Source organism: Schistocerca piceifrons, chromosome 4 (assembly GCF_021461385.2).
Source record: "Schistocerca piceifrons isolate TAMUIC-IGC-003096 chromosome 4, iqSchPice1.1, whole genome shotgun sequence".
Taxonomy (NCBI): domain Eukaryota; kingdom Metazoa; phylum Arthropoda; class Insecta; order Orthoptera; family Acrididae; genus Schistocerca; species Schistocerca piceifrons.
Genome location: NC_060141.1, coordinates 157,979,381 through 157,998,348, shown reverse-complemented (window position 1 = coordinate 157,998,348; position 18,968 = coordinate 157,979,381). Strand labels below are relative to the sequence as shown.

The following is an 18,968-nucleotide window of genomic DNA, read 5'->3' as shown; positions in this document are numbered from 1 at the left end:
TTGGGCCTGAAATTAGCCACTTTGTTCTTTTTAGTTTTCTTGATTTGTCCAGTTTGAAAAGAACCGTTAAAAGGATGAGCTAATGGTGCAGCAATGAGATGTCAACATTTTTTAACTTTGTCAAGTGAACACAGCAATTTGATTGGACTGTTCCCTAGTGCAGATACTATTATTTTATCTGCAGTACCATCAAAGATTACGGCAAAAGACAGTATCGAGTGAGTAATAATTTTGGTTAATCCTGCAACGATTTTTTTAAAATTAAAGTTTCTTCATTTGTCGTAGTATCAACTTCTCTTATATCCCCTATTAAAGAATAATAAGCAACCACTTTCTTATCTCGATTGCTGTGTTCCTTGGTCCTAACTTTCCACAATCATGCTTGACTTCTATTATTTCAATAAACTCAGTAATAGGCACCCTGAAGCACTGACGCGAATCAACCATTTTAGATTTTACTGTGTACCCAAGAATGAGGAAAACTATACTAAACCATAATTGACTCAAACGCGTTTAGTGTACCATGCTTGCGGCAGTCTTCTGTCCACACTCCACGATTTGTCTGTGCACTTATGAGGAATTTTGCTCAACTCTCCAAATTTCACGTTTGCACTCAACGTATATATGTGCAAACCTCCTGTCCCCACGCTGTAAAGCCCGGTCCACACGCAACGATCTGTCTGCGCAGACATCGGCGCAGATGTCTGTACATGCAAAAGATCGCTGCAAATGTGGTGTGTTCACACGACACAAACCCCAATCTACTACTCGCCCGCCATCTGTCGGTGTAGAAAAGAAATATCAGTGGCAAGCGACTACGCTCCCCGAAAACGTCAAAATTTAATTCAGTTATTTTGAAAAATAGAAATGGAGGAAGTTCTGTTGTGGTCTGTGTTCACAACTTGTGTTGCAAAAAACATTCAGACCAACCGCAGGAAACAGAGAAAGCGGTCAAAATGGTGCAGACAGTGGCTGCTAAAGCGAAAGCAGTTTTGTCACGTAAATTTACTGCGAGAGTTGCAGGGCGAACCTGTTTTGTTTTACATAACCTCGTGTTCCATTTCCTCGCACATTGGCACTCCAATTTCATCTTCAATTGTACTCCTGCTTGGTCTTGGCGTTTCTTGATCACTAAGAAAGCCAAGTAGATCAAAATACCATAACGTTGGCTGGTACACTTGATCTACTCCTACACCAGATCTTCTAGATTTCTGAACTTTGGATAACTGTTTTCGGTAAACAGTTCGCTGACAGACTAATTTACTTGACTTGCCTTCATGAACTCATCTTTCAGGAAAGCGTAAATAGCTTCACATGTGTTGGGTATTATTTCACTCAATGCTTGTTTCGATATTGCAGATGAAAATTCCAAATCATTGTAGCTCCTTCCTGTTGCTAGGAATCTTAATGTTACTGCCAGGCGTTCATGAGGAGAAATTTCCCTTCTCATACAAGTATTTTTCTCATAATATGAGGGGTTACATGCTTTAAGAGATAATTATAAGTTTCGACATCCATCCGCAAATAATTTCGCCAGTTCGCAACGAAATAATTTTTTTTTTTACCGTTTCTCTGTTTGCCGAGGCGCCAACTGCCCGCAATTTTTCAATTAGAGCATTGTATGCTGCTGTCTTTTTGTCTCGGTCACTATATTCTTTACTTTTAATCTTCCACAAACATGGGTGGTTTCTGTATATTTCAATGAATTCACTTACAAACTCTCGAGAACACTGACGAGTATCAGCCATTTTAATGCCCTGTGCACACAAATACAAACATTAGACTGAGCAAACAGCTGTTTCGCGCCAGATTTGCGACGATCTCCTGTCTACACGCTCCAACTTGTCTGCGCAGATGTGGTTTGAACCGACAGATTTGAGAGGTTTCGCTCAAACCTCCAACTCCAACTTCCAGGTTTGCACACACCTCAGGTTGGTGCAAATCTTCTGTTCATACGCAACGATCTGTCTGCGCAGATGTGATGTGCGCAGACAGATCGTTGCGTGTGGACGGGCCTTAAGTCTTTCTGTGCAAATACGTTGTGCACAGTCTTTGTGCATGGAATGTTGTTAGCTCTTTGGTGTAGTAGTACTATACCAAAGATCGTAGGCGTTCCAAGTAGCGTTTAGCACTCTCTTTGATTTTCTATCTTTCAGTTCCTTGCCTCCGGAGGTGTGGGTCTGTTCTAGTTGGGAGAATGGGTAAGTATTGTGTATGTTTTATTTTTATATTGTTTCACAACGCAAACGTATTTTATATTAATTCTGATGGACGTGGAAAATATTTTCTTGCTTGATTTGAGGGAAACAGATGTAATTGTTCCACTGATTCAACCACGTGGCTGTATTCGTTGGAGTCATGTTTGTTTCTGATTTCGTGTATATAATTTAATATTTTTCGTGCAGGTAAACCTCGCGGTCTTCGTACTGCTCGCAAGCATGTAAATCACAGGCGAGAACAGAGGTGGGCAGATAACGATTATAAGAAAGCTCATCTTGGTACTAGATGGAAGGCCAACCCATTTGGTGGTGCGTCCCACGCGAAAGGAATTGTCTTGGAAAAAGTGTAAGTAGAAGTGATGTATACTTACCTAAAATAGTTTACCATATTTATCTCGTCTTGTTCCCGTAAATGACTTGTTCTCACTTTATTGAGAAATAACTACCGTGGATTGGAGAAACTGCTGAATGCACGCGAAGTGTCCGATAAATGAACATGGTGATCTGTAGCTTATTTTCGGTATATTATGTGAAAAATGCTCATTCATGATATTTGTGCGGTTTATTTTGGTGGATTTTAATCTCAAAATCCATATGAACATATGTTGTAGGTGCTGGATGGCCCCTGCATCTTGGCAATTGAAGTTGATAAATAGTCTTGTGAGAGAACGTTGAGCACTGTGTAAAACATTTGTCGCACAGAGGGATTATGTTGGCATGCCACAATGTATGCTTAAATTCTGTCCACTATGCCTTGATATGGAATGTAAGGATTGCATGTATGTTAAGTGTATTTAACAAAGAGAGGGTGATTGTGCGAGGAAAGGAAAGTTTGTAGTTAAGTGACAACAGCCAGTAAATGTTTTGCAGCTCAAACTAGCATTTTGATAGACTTGAGCAGCAGGTCATTGCATTGCTGGCTACTTTCCTCTGCCCTATGTGTAGTGCTTTCCTTGCAAGACTGGAGATTTCTGTAAGACATGCAACATAAATAAGCTCAGTGAGGCTGACAGTGTGGTTGCATGATGCCAAACTGCCTACCATTCTACTCTTAAATGTCAGTTATTTAATTTTAAGTACAGGATCCATTATTGGAAACACGCTTAATGTCTCCACCAAAACCCATGACTTCAGGGATTGTCCAGCATCGGCCTCTAGTTCCAAAATGTTTTCTCATTGTGTGTTGGGTAGAAATATTTGATATTTATTGTCTTGAATTAGTTTCTTATTGATTTGATATGTCAGTGAACTTTCATATGGCAGTAATTAAGTTTTCCAGCTCACCAACGTTTACATGCTACATGGGATAAGATCCCAAATACAGATTATTGATGGATCTTGAAATTATTTCCTCTAGCATGAACCATTCAGACTGACACCCTGTTGGTGTATTAAGACAGTGGGAGTACATTACTTGGACAGGGCATTATTGGCTGATTTCAGATTGCACCAATCTCAGCAAGTAAAAGTATTTCTGCATTTAATTTGTTGGAAAACTGCACTCACAGAGTGTACTGAGTTTTCTGTTGTGTGCTGTTATTGGTAACACTTGTCTTGGCGAATGAAGGCAAATGAACATTAATCATGAATCAATTGGATATGGGCAACTGATCATATTGCTTATTCATAATTGACCATGATAAGCAAGTTAATTTAGTCGGTAGTTTCTCATTCACAGCGATTTACCCAGAACTATCGGGTCTCAACCAAACTACAGCCCTTCAAATTGTGACCTAACTTGTTAGAAAATTCAGGTATTTGTGGTAACCAAGATTATAAGATAGTGATTCTCATTGGTTACTATACGATAACATCTGAGAACAATAACAAACTGCCTGGAGCAGAACACAACAGACAAGTTGAGGTACACCTCAAATGTTCTTGGGCTAATTTGTCATTAAGTAAGATTTCAATTAATAACACACATTTTTACAATGAACTTGTCCCGCTTGTTCAGTTGCGTTAAATTTGGCAGTGACTATTGGTGGAAGTCATTAAATTTCCTTTGATTTTGTAACTTTGGTTAAGTTTGTTAGGCAAATGGTATTTACTCATGTGCGTACAGTAATTTTTATGCCAATTAAATCAGGCTTGTGATTTACCTGTTTACCATACTGGTGATTTACTAGTATTTAGTGCTTGATTTCCCAGTAAGGCTTTAAAACTTTTTAATGATTGCTCTCATTATCCTCACTAATAGACTGTTCACTATAATTCAAGTCAACAAGACTACAATAATATGACAGGGCTAATTATTACTGACACAGAAACATAACCAATAGACAACACGTCAGCTGGCTCCGCTTAAATGTTCAATTTACCATACTCAACCATCTGTCGTCTGTCTTCCACAGGCACCACTTGTGATGCACGACTCATTTTGTAACTTAGTGGAATATCAGAAAGTACTGTGCACCAGAGACTTCAATAAATGTATGTTAGCTGTTCCAGCAATATGTTGGAACTCAAGATGTTGCATCTTGCCTTGTGGGAATTGCAAACTTGCTATCCTTCAAATTTTTCTGTTTTTGCAAATTTTTATGTAAATATTTTTTTTTATAGTGGTGTGGAAGCTAAGCAGCCCAACTCTGCCATTCGAAAGTGTGTAAGAGTACAACTTATTAAGAATGGAAAGAAGATTACAGCATTTGTTCCTCGAGATGGTTGCTTGAACTACATTGAGGAGAACGATGAAGTGTTGGTAGCTGGTTTTGGCCGTAAAGGTCATGCTGTTGGTGACATTCCTGGTAAGTTGGAGTTAATCATTTGTTGGTCTTAAAAATTCTTGTGGCTGAAATGTCTGAAACTTTTCACTTAACTGTAAGGGGCAGTTAGATGAGACAGATGGGAAAGAATTAACTGTTTAATTTAAAAATAATTACAATAACTTAATTTTTCCCACTCTGTGGGCCCACACACATTTTGCCAAGGTTGTTTAGAGTTCCCTACAGAAGTTTGCTGGTAAACCCTTGCACATCCTCCAAACAAATCTGATATCTGCCCTTGCGATATCCATATTTTTGGAGCTGTTTCGGAAGATATGTGCCCTTCGATTTGCATCGGACAAAAAAGGTGCACACCAGGGTGCAGTCATGAGTCAGTGGGCAACTGCAAACATTCTCTATGAAGTCGGCGACCGTCTTGTCACAGTGGGATAAATGTGTTAACAGTTAAGGTGATCACTTTTGAAAGTATGAACAGTTTAAAAAGTCAAGTCTGCATTAGGTATTTTGTGTATTGTAAATTTATTAAAAGTACATAACTTGCATTCTGTCAGTGTACTAATTCTGTAATGTATTCGGCTATTTTGACAATATCCTGACAAATGATCAGAGTAGTGAATATTCTATTCAGATGTTTTATAATAAACATTTTGGAATGTTCCCCACCCACAAGAATCATCTCACTTGTGGGTCTAAATGAAAACTGAATCTACAGGAAATTTGTTAGGTGCAAATTCTCATATTGATTTCCTTCATTTTTATTCAAAAATTACTGCGTAGCTTTGAATAGACCACTTGGCTCTGCTGATGAAAATAAAGCTGGCATGGTGGTACACTTTAGTGTATTTCTGTATGTACTTAATTTTGTCATAAATTTAAAAATGATGTATGTTTTCTTTTATTAATTTTGTCATCAATTTAAAAATGATGTATGTTTTCTTTTATTGCAGGTGTTCGATTCAAGGTTGTGAAAGTTGCCAACGTGTCACTTCTGGCCTTGTATAAAGAAAAGAAAGAAAGACCTAGATCATAGATTGTAATGTTATCCAATAAAATGAATTTCTAAAACGTTTATGGTTTCATCCAGAATATTAATGTAGTTATGTCCTATCTTTCCCTCCATTTCAATTGTTTTGTTTGAGAAATACCTGTCCACATTTAGAGGGAAGCACATGTCTGGTTATTAGGTGCCTTTTATGCACTGATACTTGAATCTGCAGCAGAACCATTCCGTGCTAAGTCGTCTAATATCGAGAAATGTTCCCACATGACCATCATGGATTTTGATGAAATTTTGTATGAACATTCACACATGTTCTCAATGAATACTGGTAAAGCTTCAGTTTCAGAAATTCAATACTTGCAGAGATATGTCACTTGTTTGAAACCATAGCACAGCTTCCAATAGTGCATCCTTGAATTTTCAGCAACTTTGAGATATCTCTGTAAGTATTTGCATGAAAGAAACAAAACTTGGCCATCTTACTCAACTTTTAGAGCTCTTTAAAGTAAAATATTAAGAAAAGGATTTCTGAGCAATGTTCATATAGATAATTTGGAGCAAAGTTGGGCGAAAAAAATAGCTGTTTAAAAAAATGCGAACTTTAGTTTTTTATATTTCCAAAAGTAATTGTGGGATGTACATGAAACTTTGCACACCATAACTCACCAACACAAGGTCTTAGAATATAAAATTTCATTCTCCTATTGCTTTCCATTATTTCACAAATCTAGGTTGAAATTGACGATTTTTCAAAAGTGCTAAAAATGGATATTTTTAGTCAAATTTTTCAAAAAAGTGTTTTCTCCACTCTTCTAAACTATGGTCATTAGAAAGAGCATATTCTAAACTATGTAGAATAGTGGATTTGGTTTTGCAATGCAAGTATATAAGGCCCTAAAAAGTAGCATCATCAAATATGCGTACTGGAAGTTAAAACACATTTTTCTGGCACTCAAGTTATACCTGAAACCATTTATTGTGCCTAATAAATGTTTATTAGTGCCTTGAATAATTAAAATAAAAAGATCTGGTAAATAGGCAATGACACTGTCAGAAAAACTTGAAAACTACGAGAAGTAGCCCTTATGCTTTTATTGTAAGTGTTCACCTGCATAGAACTCTTCTCATTTGTAAAAGAAAGAGACAGAGATCATAAAGAAGTCAATGAATAATAGCTTCATATTTTTTGTACTTCTCAAAATTGTAAATATTTACAAGTGGAAAATGAAGACAATTTTTGGATTCAATTGTATAAAACATCTTTCCAAATAAGAATCGGTTTGCTTGAATCATGCATCAGAGTTTTAATTTTGTATTTAACCACACTTACATGTAGCCTACTACCTTGGTAAATACGTAACCACCAGTTTCACAGAGAAAATTCACAAGATTCACTGTTTATAGAAAATATAAGGGCAACAATTAACTTTAACAATCAGATTGTTTCATTATTGTGAGCCTTGTTTGAACAATCAGTATTTTCGTGGTGTGTTTGCAGCATAGTGAGTGGGTTCTCTTGACTGAGTGTGGCTTGTTAAGTGATTTGTAAGACCATCAAAGATTGTAATCTAATTTACAAAAAATTGTATTGATTGTGTCTTTTATAGCATATATCTCTTATTAGATTTTTTCATTGGTATTATACATTTTGTATAATTTCATTCAGTAGCAATTTGTCTGAAATTTAAGCAGATTATAATTTGCACTTAGAGGCCAAATACATTATTTAGTTACAGATTGAGATGGATGTAGAAGGGAACAGCATACCTTCCTGCTCAATTGGGCAAGGAGATAGTGGAACAGTGTCATGTCACTTCTTTGCCAAACAAGCTGCTTTAAAATGGTTTGCGGATTTTAGTGATGAGGAAAGAGTTATTGGTCCGACGTTCTGAAGCAAAGCTGGACAATACCTCTCAAGTTTGCCTACACCATGAACCCTGTTATTGACACAATATGAGAGGTTACAAAAAAAAAAATGCTTCAATCCCTTTGGGAAGGTGAATCATAATGTTAAGGCAGGAATTTGCACTCTTGATACTGAAACAGCTAATAAGGCTTCTGATATGTTGGAGAAGCAGCTTGTTAATAACATGAAGCCAAGTCAGAAAATTTGTCAAGCTTGCAGGACTACCTTAAATAAACACTTGGACGAAGCTGTATCAGCCTCATCATCACATTCTGATGAGGACTTTACACCAAAAGAAGAATTAAATAGTAGCTTATTGTCTATCGGTATTTCTCCCCTGAAGAGAACAGTAAGCTAAAGAGATAAGCCCCAATATGTGAAGAAGAAAATTCACAATGTGATTAAAACAGAATTGTAAATGCAATGGGAGTAAACCGACAAATTGAAGATGCTAGTGAAATTAAGGAATGTGGAAACTATGCCGACTATGCACATTTGCTGACTGAACTGAAAACCGAGATGCAGAATGCAATTCATAAAGAACAGATGCAAATTTTAACCTTGGCACCTGTAAGTTGGACAGTCAGACAAACATCAGCTCAGTTCGGCGTGTCCGAAAGAATGGTGAAGAATGCTCGGAAGCTTAAGGCAGAGAAGGGCATTCTGGCACTTCGCGAAAATAGGCAAAACAGGAAATTACCAGCAGAAGTTGCTGGTAGAGTGCGAAATTTTTTGAAGACGATGAGTGTAGTATGGTATGCCCTGGAAAAAAAGATAGTATTGCAGTTAGACTTTTAGATAGAAAGACATACATGCAGAAAAGATTGTTACTTTGCAATTTACGGGAAATGTATGTTACCTATAAGAATATAAATGGTCCAGAAATAGGGTTCTCAAAGTTTTGTGAACTTAGACCAAAATGGTGTGCAACAGTAGGATCAGCTGTAATACATGCAGTTTGCGTCTGTGCAATTCACCAAAATGTTGAGCTTATGCTTAGTGGAGCTGGTATACATGAAAATTATAAGGAGATTCTCAGCAAGGCAGTTTGCAGTTTGAACTCTAAACAGTGCATGCTACATCGCTGTGAAAGGTGTCCTGGGCCCAAAGCTATAGCATCTGAAATTGCCAGCTATTTCCTAGACCATGAGCCACAGGAAGTTATTGTGTTTAAGCAATGGATACATAACCATCGGGCCACACTGGACACGAAGCAAATGGTAGTGGATGATTTTATTGAAGATGTAAAAAATAAAATATGGAGTCTGTCGTGCCATCATTACATTGCCGAGCATCAAAGCTTGCATCTGAAAGGCCTTAAATGTCATCTGAAAGATGAAGAGCTTGTTGTCCTAATGGATTTTGCAGAAAATTATTCTTTTATCATTCAGGATGCTGTGCAAGGCTTCCACTGGGACAATAGTCAAGCAACAATTCATCCATTTATCTACTTTTCTCAAAATGAGAAAGTAGAATCTTTAAGTTTTTGCATTATCAGTGATTGTTTGCGGCATGACACTAATACAGTTCACACTTTTATCAAGGAGCTCATCAAATATATAAAAGCACGGTTTGCACAGATATCCTACATTCATTATTTCAGTGCTGGCTCCAGTGCTCAATATAAAAATTTCCTGAATTTGTGCTGTCATAAGTGATTTTGGAATGGCAGCCGACTGGAATTTTTTTGCTACTAGTCACGGGAAATCACCTTGTGATGGGATTGGAGGTACAACAAAGCGGTTAGCAGCAAGAGCAAGCTTGCAACGGCTGCTTAATGGACAAATTCTTACTCCCCTAGATATGTTTCAATTCTGCTCTGAAAACATTAATGGGATTAAATTTGTTTTCGCCAGTAAAGATGAAATTGAAAAAAATATTGTCACAAGAAGAGAGTTTTAAACTTGGACAAACTGTAGCAGGCACTAGAGAAAATCATCACTTTTTACCTATTGATGAAACAACAATTCAGGTCAGCAGAGTTTCAAATCATTGTTCATCTTTTCTAGCGAAAATGGGTCACAGTAATGAAAGGCATATTAATGTCTGCTCTCCAACCAGGACAATATGTTACATGCAGCTACGAAAACGTGTGGTGGACTGGGAATATCTGAGAGACCTCCACAGAGCAAAGGGATGTAGTAATAAACTTTATGCACCCACATGGTCCAGCAAATTCATTTTATTGGCCATCAAGAAGTGACAAGTGCTGGGTTCCGGAACACCACATTATTGCAGTTATTCCAGCTCGATCAGTAAATTCGTCTGGCCGGCAATACACCATTCCTCTTGATATTCATCAGAAAATTAATGTAGCATATTAAAAATTGAAATAGGTTAGAGGAAACAATCTAAGGAACCCAAGAGTGCCTTCTAATTTTACAGAGGGCACTTAAATAATTTTACTATCAGGCTTGGGAACCTGTGTAAAGAAATCCTTATCAGGCTTGGGAACCTATGTAAAGAAACCCGTATCAGGCTTGGGATCCTGTGGTAAAGAAACCCACCCGTGGCTGTTGTTGCTAAGCTATAGGGTGTGGTCCCTATGGCAATGGGAGTCCTGGTTTTCTCAGGTGAAATGAAACTAGCAGTGGTTAAGCCACAATGGACCATAGCAACTCATTTATACACTCCTTTTCCATCAGTAAGCTGGTGTTGTTAATTAAACAGGCAACTAATAATTAGATGGTTATGAAAATAAATTTTACGATTTACATTCATTCTTAATAAGTGTGTGTGGGGGGGGGGGGTGACAATTAAGAAATAACATTGTTTCTATTTTTATTCTTTTGCTATTTGGACTTAAGCTAGGTCCTATTCATCAGGACTTCTTATTTCACTCATCCCAGACATTAATAAACATGTATAAGGCAAAATAAAAGATTTCAGGTATAATTTGAGTGCCAGAAAAAGTGTTCAAACTTCCAGTGTGCCTCTTTGATGATGCTACTTTTTAGGGCCTTATATGCTTGCATTGCAAAACCAAATCCACTTTTCTACATAGTTTAGAATATGCTCTTTCTAATGATCATAGTTTAGAAGAGTTTGGAGAAAACACTTTTTTGAAAAATTTGACTAAAAATACCCATTTTTAGCACTTTTTGAAAAATCGTCAACTTTACCCTAGATTTGTGAAATAATGGAAAACAATAGGAGAATGAAATTTTATATTCTAAGACCTTGTGTTGGTGAGTTATGGTGTGCAAAGTTTCATGTACATCCCACAATTACTTTTGGAGACATAAAAAACTAGTTCGCATTTTTTAAAAGCAGCTATTCTTTTGCCCAACTTTGCTTCAAATTATCTATATGAAAATTGCTCAGAAATCCTTTTCTTAATATTTTACTTTAAAGAGCTCTAAAAGTTGTATAAGATGGCCAAGTTTTGTTTCTTTCATGCAAATACTTAGAGATATCTCATCTCAAAGTTGCTGAAAATTAAAAGGCACACTATAGAAAGCTGTGCTATGGTCTTAAACACGTGACTGTATCTCCAAAAGTATTGAATTTCGGGGCGTGTGTGCACCTGCCCCCAATATATGTATTTTCCACTGACAACTTCAGTATAAATGTGAGAGGTAAGTTGATCACAAATGTTTCTGCCTGAGCAGTGACTGCTTGTTGGAACACAAGAATTTGGTTACATCATTGTCCAGTTTTTAAAAAAAAGCAACAGATCATGTCACTAATGTTCTGGGGCTCTTACTGTGTACAGAAAGATTTTACTTGGGCAGTTTCAGTATAGGCATACTTTGATTTCCTCAGTTCAGTATGATTAATTTTATGCATTTTGTCATATTTTCTTAAACCCATTATGGTCATTATATGGAACAGAAGTTACAATAAACTGACTAGAACAAGTTTGTCAGATATTTAATACTAGAATAAATGTTAAATTTGTTTCCACTTAAGACATGGTGAAGAAATCCAGTGACACCAGTTTGGCCATTGGAAGGCTCAGAAACTAAAGTGGATGGTGTTCAGAGTGAGGTTGCAAACCAATAGTATCCATTAATTTACTATTTCAATGTGATTATATGAAATCAGCACTGTTGGGCCAACCTTTTGTGAATAGTAGTGAAAGTGGAAAAATCAGTTTGGTATAGAATGCGAAGTTTTTGCTGTGCCATTAAGCTCTGGCCTGAATTTTTTGCGGTATAATACACCCGAGTGAAGGGATGAGTACTGATAAATTGTTCCTCAGAGTTATACATTGTCACATTTTTCAGAGTAGTTGTGATGGATTGTTTACACAGCAAATCAGGCTGATCTGAAGTTGTTAAGTTTGCCATCGTTAGTGTTCATGTAGTAAACCAATTTTTCTTCTGCTACCTTAATTTGGGACCCAGTGCTTTGCAAATCTAAAATTTCTTCCCATAGCTAGTATGAATGATTCGTACCTTATAAAGTAGCCATCTTGATTTCTTTTGTTTATTGACTTCACTAGCAGTGAGAAATGTGACTGCTCTGTAAGTTTATATACTGAAGAGCCAATGAAACTGGTACACCTGCCTAATACCGTGTAGGGTGCCCGCGAGCATGCAGAAGTGCCACAACGCAACATGGTATGGAGTTGACTAATGTCTGAAGCAGTGCTGGAGGGAGTTGACACCATGAATCCTGCAGGGCTGTCCATAAATCCATAAGAGTACAAGGGATGGAGATCTCTTCTGAACAGCATGTTGCAAGGCATCCTAAATAAGCTCAATAATGTTAATGTCTGAGTTTTGTGGCCAGTGGATGTGTTTAAACTCAGAAGAATGTTCCTGGAGCCACTCTGTAGCAATTCTGGATGAGCGTGGTGTTGCATTGTCCTGCAGGAATTGCCCAAGTCTGTAGGAATGCGCATTGGACATGAATGAATGGATGCAGGTGATCAGACAGGATGCTTATGTATGTGTCACCTGTCGGTTGTATCTAGATGTGTCAGGGGTCTCATATCACTCCAAATGTACATGCTCCACACCATTACAGAGCCTCCACCAGCTTGAACAGCCCCTTGCTGACATGCAAGGTCTGTGGATTTTTAGGTTATCTCTGTATCTCGATACAGTTTGAGATTTGTCTGACCAGGCAACACGTTTCCAGTCAGCAGTCCTGTGTCGGTGTTGATGTTCGCCACATATCAAGGCAGCATCTGTGCAGTGATGAATATTTTCGTTAGTGAACTGGTTTAGTACAGTAGTTGTTACAAATGATTAGATTGGGAGCTGACAGTATTGGAAATACTGATAAACAAATTAATATAAAAATATGCAAGAAATTGCAGTGATCGGCTGAAAACATCACAAGGAACCCCTTGAGTGTGAGATCGCAAGTTGAGGCTTTAGTAAGACTCATTTGAAAGTGTTGTGTGAACAATTATGACCGAGGAAATATTAGCTGTGTCATGCATCATGAGGGCGAAAGAAAATGTCTGGGAGGTGCAAAGATCTGTCTTCCGAGGGATAGTTGTATTATGCTTCACAAAATGGTCATCTTCGATGTTTAAAATATGTTAAAACAAACCATTAACTTGCACCATGAACACCAAATGAAAAATGGTGTGTCAAAGTGATCACAAAGGTTCATACCACCAATATCAAAGGTGAACTCCTTGGGAGTTACTGTGCAGGACATTAAGCTAAGTATCCACTCTTAAAGAATGCATGTAGTCGTATTTGTGTAATTGGGTGATGAGAATTGATGGAATATGAAATAGTTTGTCTTGGAGATTAATGTGAAACTGCCTATCCTTTAAGACATAGCTGTAGAGAGTGCGATAATGATTTATAGGCATGGAAAAAAACTAACATCCAGAGGCTGAACTTTTCTGGAGGTTCCAGGTGGTATGAATTGCAATGTCACACACTTTTCAGGAGGGGTAGTTTGCTCTACAGGAATGTGATTTTTGTATTCAGATCAGGAATGGTGCAAAAGAAAATTATTTTGACCAGCTATTGGCCCAATGCAGTGCTCCTACCATAGTCATAGTTCTCTTGTGGCCATTTTCCCACTCTTTCATGCTGTGATGTAAATATTCCTTACTGCCCGTGCAAGATCATGCACACATGAGAAAAAGAATTGTAGGGGTCAGAGCAGCTCCAACTTCTTGCAGCACAATAAATAGCTTTCCAGCCAATTTACCATTCAGATTAACAGTTGGCATAATAGTATACAAAGCTGTTAAGGTAGCTAGTTGATCTTGTTAAAACTCTCTTGGTACCTTTAATTTTCAGGATTCCTTTCATTTGCATTTCCTCTTGAAATCATGATTGGCCAAAGTTGGGAAATAAAAAAAAAGTTCGTTACTGAGTGATGGGATAATTTTGTCCCATCTGCAAATTCTTGTTGGATCATATCTATCACCATCCCAAAATTTACAAAATCCTTTGCTGCTCATCCTTAGACCAATACTTCTCCAAAAATAATTTTGTTAACTCTTCCCATCAATTACATGAGCCTGCAACTTCAACTGCCCAACAACGAAAAGAAGTTGGTTCAAAATTGCTAAACTTTTCACAACTAATAAAAGAATCTCATTTATATGCAGTACAGACACTTTATTTGACATTTTGAACTTTACTAACTTTCTTTCTAATTTAACTTAAAATCTACATTTTCATTGACCTCATCCCTTTTCTTTCCACTAGTAATCACACTACTTTTCAATTTTTCTTTCTACTGTTCATATTTTATTGTCTAGATATGTCTTGGTTTGTACAATTTGAGCTTCCACATTGTCCTTAGTTTTAGAACAAGATTTTTTGGATGCTACCGGAGATTTCTGACAGTAACCAGCAACAACTTCCATCTTCATTTTATAATTCCACTGCTTTCAGCTTCACAGCCTTTGCTAGAAGTCTTTATTTTTATATCTATCATTTAGTTGCCTTTCATAATTTGTTTCCAGAAGCAGTTTTTCACTGGTTCTATTTGTTTGTCCAAATCTGATGTTAAATTAGTATAATATTTATAATGTTTCAGTTCTGTTTTAAAACTACCTGTGTCTTTTTAAATGTTACTGCTGTTTTTGTTCATTCCTTCTCTTAAACCATTAATGTCAGCCCACCTTTTGTCTACTTTTGAATGCAAGTCTTTCATAAACTACTTCATTATCAACTGAAAATTGTCCTTTTTCTGACATTTCCCGAGTGTTGGTACTCTCCTCACACAACTCCTGTTTAATGTTAATTTGTTTCAACAACTCCAAACTCTCTGCTTCCCCATTCACACTACAGAGAGCAGTGGGTGAAGCCCTTGACATTTTGTCCATAAAAATTCCTCCAATTTTACCCCACTATCAAGTTCACTTTTAGCGGCTACTTTATGTTAACTTACAAATTTTAGTTTCTCGTTTGTATCTTTAAGCACAATACCACCAGGCTCACTCCCACTGTTTACTACCTGTGTCTCTCTGTCAAATACACTGATTTTTCTTTCTTTGTCACTCATTTTGGCAAATAGTTACATTCACTGACAAAACACTTTACTTTCAAATTGTTACAGTGCTAGTCATTAATACTGTTGAAATCTGTTACTGTTGCAGCTTGTAGCTGCCATCTGCTTACTGCTTACTGCTTCTGCCCACAAATCCCATGCCAGCTAGGTTGTAGTTCTGTGGCAGACTGGTTTGTCTACTGCTGGACTTTGTGCTGATTGGCTGCTGCTCAAGATGATGGTGTTGTCAGGCAGTCTTGTCCTACCATTGGTCGAAGTCCTCTCTGTAATGGTCTCCACTTCTTGCCTTATTTCATTCAATATACACTCCTGGAAATTGAAATAAGAACACCGTGAATTCATTGTCCCAGGAAGGGGAAACTTTATTGACACATTCCTGGGGTCAGATACATCACATGATCACACTGCCAGAACCACAGGCACATAGACACAGGCAACAGAGCATGCACAATGTCGGCACTAGTACAGTGTATATCCACCTTTCGCAGCAATGCAGGCTGCTATTCTCCCATGGAGACGATCGTAGAGATGCTGGATGTAGTCCTGTGGAACAGGTTGCCATGCCATTTCCACCTGGCGCCTCAGTTGGACCAGCGTTCGTGCTGGACGTGCAGACCGCGTGAGACGACGCTTCATCCAGTCCCAAACATGCTCAATGGGGGACAGATCCGGAGATCTTGCTGGCCAGGGTAGTTGACTTACACCTTCTAGAGCACGTTGGGTGGCACGGGATACATGCAGACGTGCATTGTCCTGTTGGAACAGCAAGTTCCCTTGCCGGTCTAGGAATGGTAGAACGATGGGTTCGATGACGGTTTGGATATACCGTGCACTACTCAGTGTCCCCTCGACGATCACCAGTGGTGTACGGCCAGTGTAGGAGATCGGTCCCCACAGCATGATGCCGGGTGTTGGCCCTGTGTGCCTCGGTCGTATGCAGTCCTGATTGTGGCGCTCACCTGCACGGCGCCAAACACGCATACAACCATCATTGGCACCAAGGCAGAAGCGACTCTCATCGCTGAAGACGACACGTCTCCATTCGTCCCTCCATTCATGCCTGTCGCGACACCACTGGAGGCAGGCTGCACGATGTTGGGGCGTGAGCGGAAGACGGCCTAACGGTGTGCAGGACCGTAGCCCAGCTTCATGGAGACGGTTGCGAATGGTCCTCGCCGATACCCCAGGAGCAACAGTGTCCTTAATTTGCTGGGAAGTGGCGGTGCGGTCCCCTACGGCACTGCGTAGGATCCTACGGTCTTGGCGTGCATCCGTGCGTCGCTGTGGTCCGGTCCCAGGTCGACGGGCACGTGCACCTTCCGCCGACCACTGGCGACAACATCGATGTACTGTGGAGACCTCACGCCCCACGTGTTGAGCAATTCGGCGGTACGTCCACCCATCCTCCCGCATGCCCACTATACGCCCTCGCTCAAAGTCCGTCAACTGCACATACAGTTCACATCCACGCTGTCGCGGCATGCTACCAGTGTTAAAGACTGCAATGGAGCTCCGTATGCCACGGCAAACTGGCTGACACTGACGGTGGCGGTGCACAAATGCTGCGCAGCTAGCGCCATTCGACGGCCAACACAGCGGTTCCTGGTGTGTCCGCTGTGCCGTGCGTGTGATCATTGCTTGTACAGCCCTCTTGCAGTGTCCGGAGCAAGTATGGTGGGTCTGACACACCGGTGTCAATGTGTTCTTTTTTCCATTTCCAGGAGTGTAATTTGCGCTATCCCAAAATTTGTCCATACACTTTCTTGTTTGCAGTATGTACATAATTTTAGTCCCTTTGTCCCACATAAAATATACTTCATTGTTCAACAGTCACTTCACCACTGTAAATAAGTAGTACACTGTCCCCACCAGTGCGAATTCTTTTTAATTGTTCCAGTGTCTTATCAGTCCTCACATACATGAGTTCTCATTGTGCCAGGTGGAGTCAGATCCTATAAGGCACCAAATGTAGCATTACTGATATGATTCTTGTAGTCTCTCCCCTGCTCCAAACCCTGGCTATTGCTTTTTAGCAGTGTAGTTTTATGATTTAGCAACTGTTCAGTCTGATGAAGACATCCCTAGTAGGTGTTGAAACCTAGGTCAATGTACCTAATGTTTTTGTGCAACCAGTTGGCTGTTTAATCTTATATTAAAACACATTTATTCCTTGCAAAGTTCAGTTATTAGTGATGAGATCAGTTACTCTACTACAAAAAACTATTGGCGCACAGAACCAGACAAGCACCTACATTTGACTACCAACAGTTCAGTGACCAAGTTAATTGTTCCATTTTAGGCACGAAACACTGTTCATATTTAGATGAAAGTTATAGTTGACACTTAGCACTGTCCTGTAATAATTATCAAAGGAAAATGCCCTGTGATACTTCAGTTAAGTCCATAATGAGAATCATCATGTCCAAAAACAGCTTGTTCCAATGACAAACTCATTACAACTTCCTGTAAATTACAACACAATTCGCTGAAAATGTTCACTTATCTGAAGTACGGAAACCACTTGAAAGTTGTTAAACATTAGCCTTATTGGGTTTCGCATATATCGGTGTGCATATTTTTCTTTACACAACTGGCATACTAGAAGTGTTAGTCAACACTGGGAGTATACCTGACATAAGTCTTACATGTGAGCTTTCAAACCACAATTTTGGGTGATGCTGACTACTTAAAGATGGGTGTAAGAATAGACTATTCTTTCACAAACTACATCATGCTTTGAAAATCGGCTAGGCTGGATTTTACTGTTTGGATGAACTACCAGAAGTAACATAATTTGGCTTATAGAAGATGTTGCAGTTAGAAATATAAATACAGGACACTATTATACTTTTGCAATGTGGTTTTCCTTGTTTATATTATGAGTGCATATTGCAAATTAGGTCAATTATATGAAATTATTAATTAGTGAGTTAAACAGTGCTGCATGTCATTTTGTTTAGAAAAATTAAATTAACAAAGAAATCTAGTCAACCTTTGGAATCCAACAATAGCTATAACAAGATCATAGTGGTAAATGGCATTAGTCTAGATGAAGCTGAACATACGTACAAATTAGACTTGGAAATGCAAAGTGAAACAATTAAAGGTCTTCAAAAACAGTTACATGATCAAAATGAGTGACTTGAGTATTGGCGTGAGTGATGATCAGTTGGTGTCATCAGATTTGAATGGAATGAATTTTGAAAATGATGAGTCTGATTTTGTGTTCCAACAAAATTCCAGAAACATGACTATATCTTACAATCAAATAAATGCTAGCCTTAGTTGAAAATGGCAACAGTGAAAGTAAATTTCCAAAAAACGTACATGTTGTTGATAATAATTATACAAGTGTATGATCTAAAAGTGCTAAGAATCTTGAGCAGAGGAATAAAACAATTGTAATGGCTGATGGTTGTGGATTTGCTCCTCTTGTTATTGAACAGCCCACGATAAATGCAAGTGCCTTCATAAAGTCTGACACACCTATATCTGAAATATATAACCATGCACAGTCCACAGATGTAATAAGTTTGTCCTCAGAAGATTGATGTGCTTTGTGGCGAGACAAACAATGTAAACAAAAAAGAATTACAAAGCAAAACTGAAATTAAAAAAGTGCTTAGGGCAGCTGGCACACACAACTGTTTTTGTGCTGAATATCTGATGCCAATATG

The 18,968-nt window shown here is 38.5% G+C and overlaps 1 protein-coding gene across 1 annotated transcript; it reads left to right on the top strand.

The window, feature by feature from the left end:
- Positions 1-2,068: 2,068 nt before the first annotated feature.
- Positions 2,069-6,014, top strand: LOC124794943 (40S ribosomal protein S23). The gene is made up of 4 exons (XM_047258657.1): positions 2,069-2,201; positions 2,406-2,565; positions 4,782-4,966; positions 5,893-6,014. Exons 1-4 carry the CDS (start codon positions 2,198-2,200, stop codon positions 5,973-5,975), a joined length of 432 nt encoding a protein of 143 aa, XP_047114613.1. The 5' UTR covers positions 2,069-2,197; the 3' UTR covers positions 5,976-6,014.
- Positions 6,015-18,968: the final 12,954 nt, after the last annotated feature.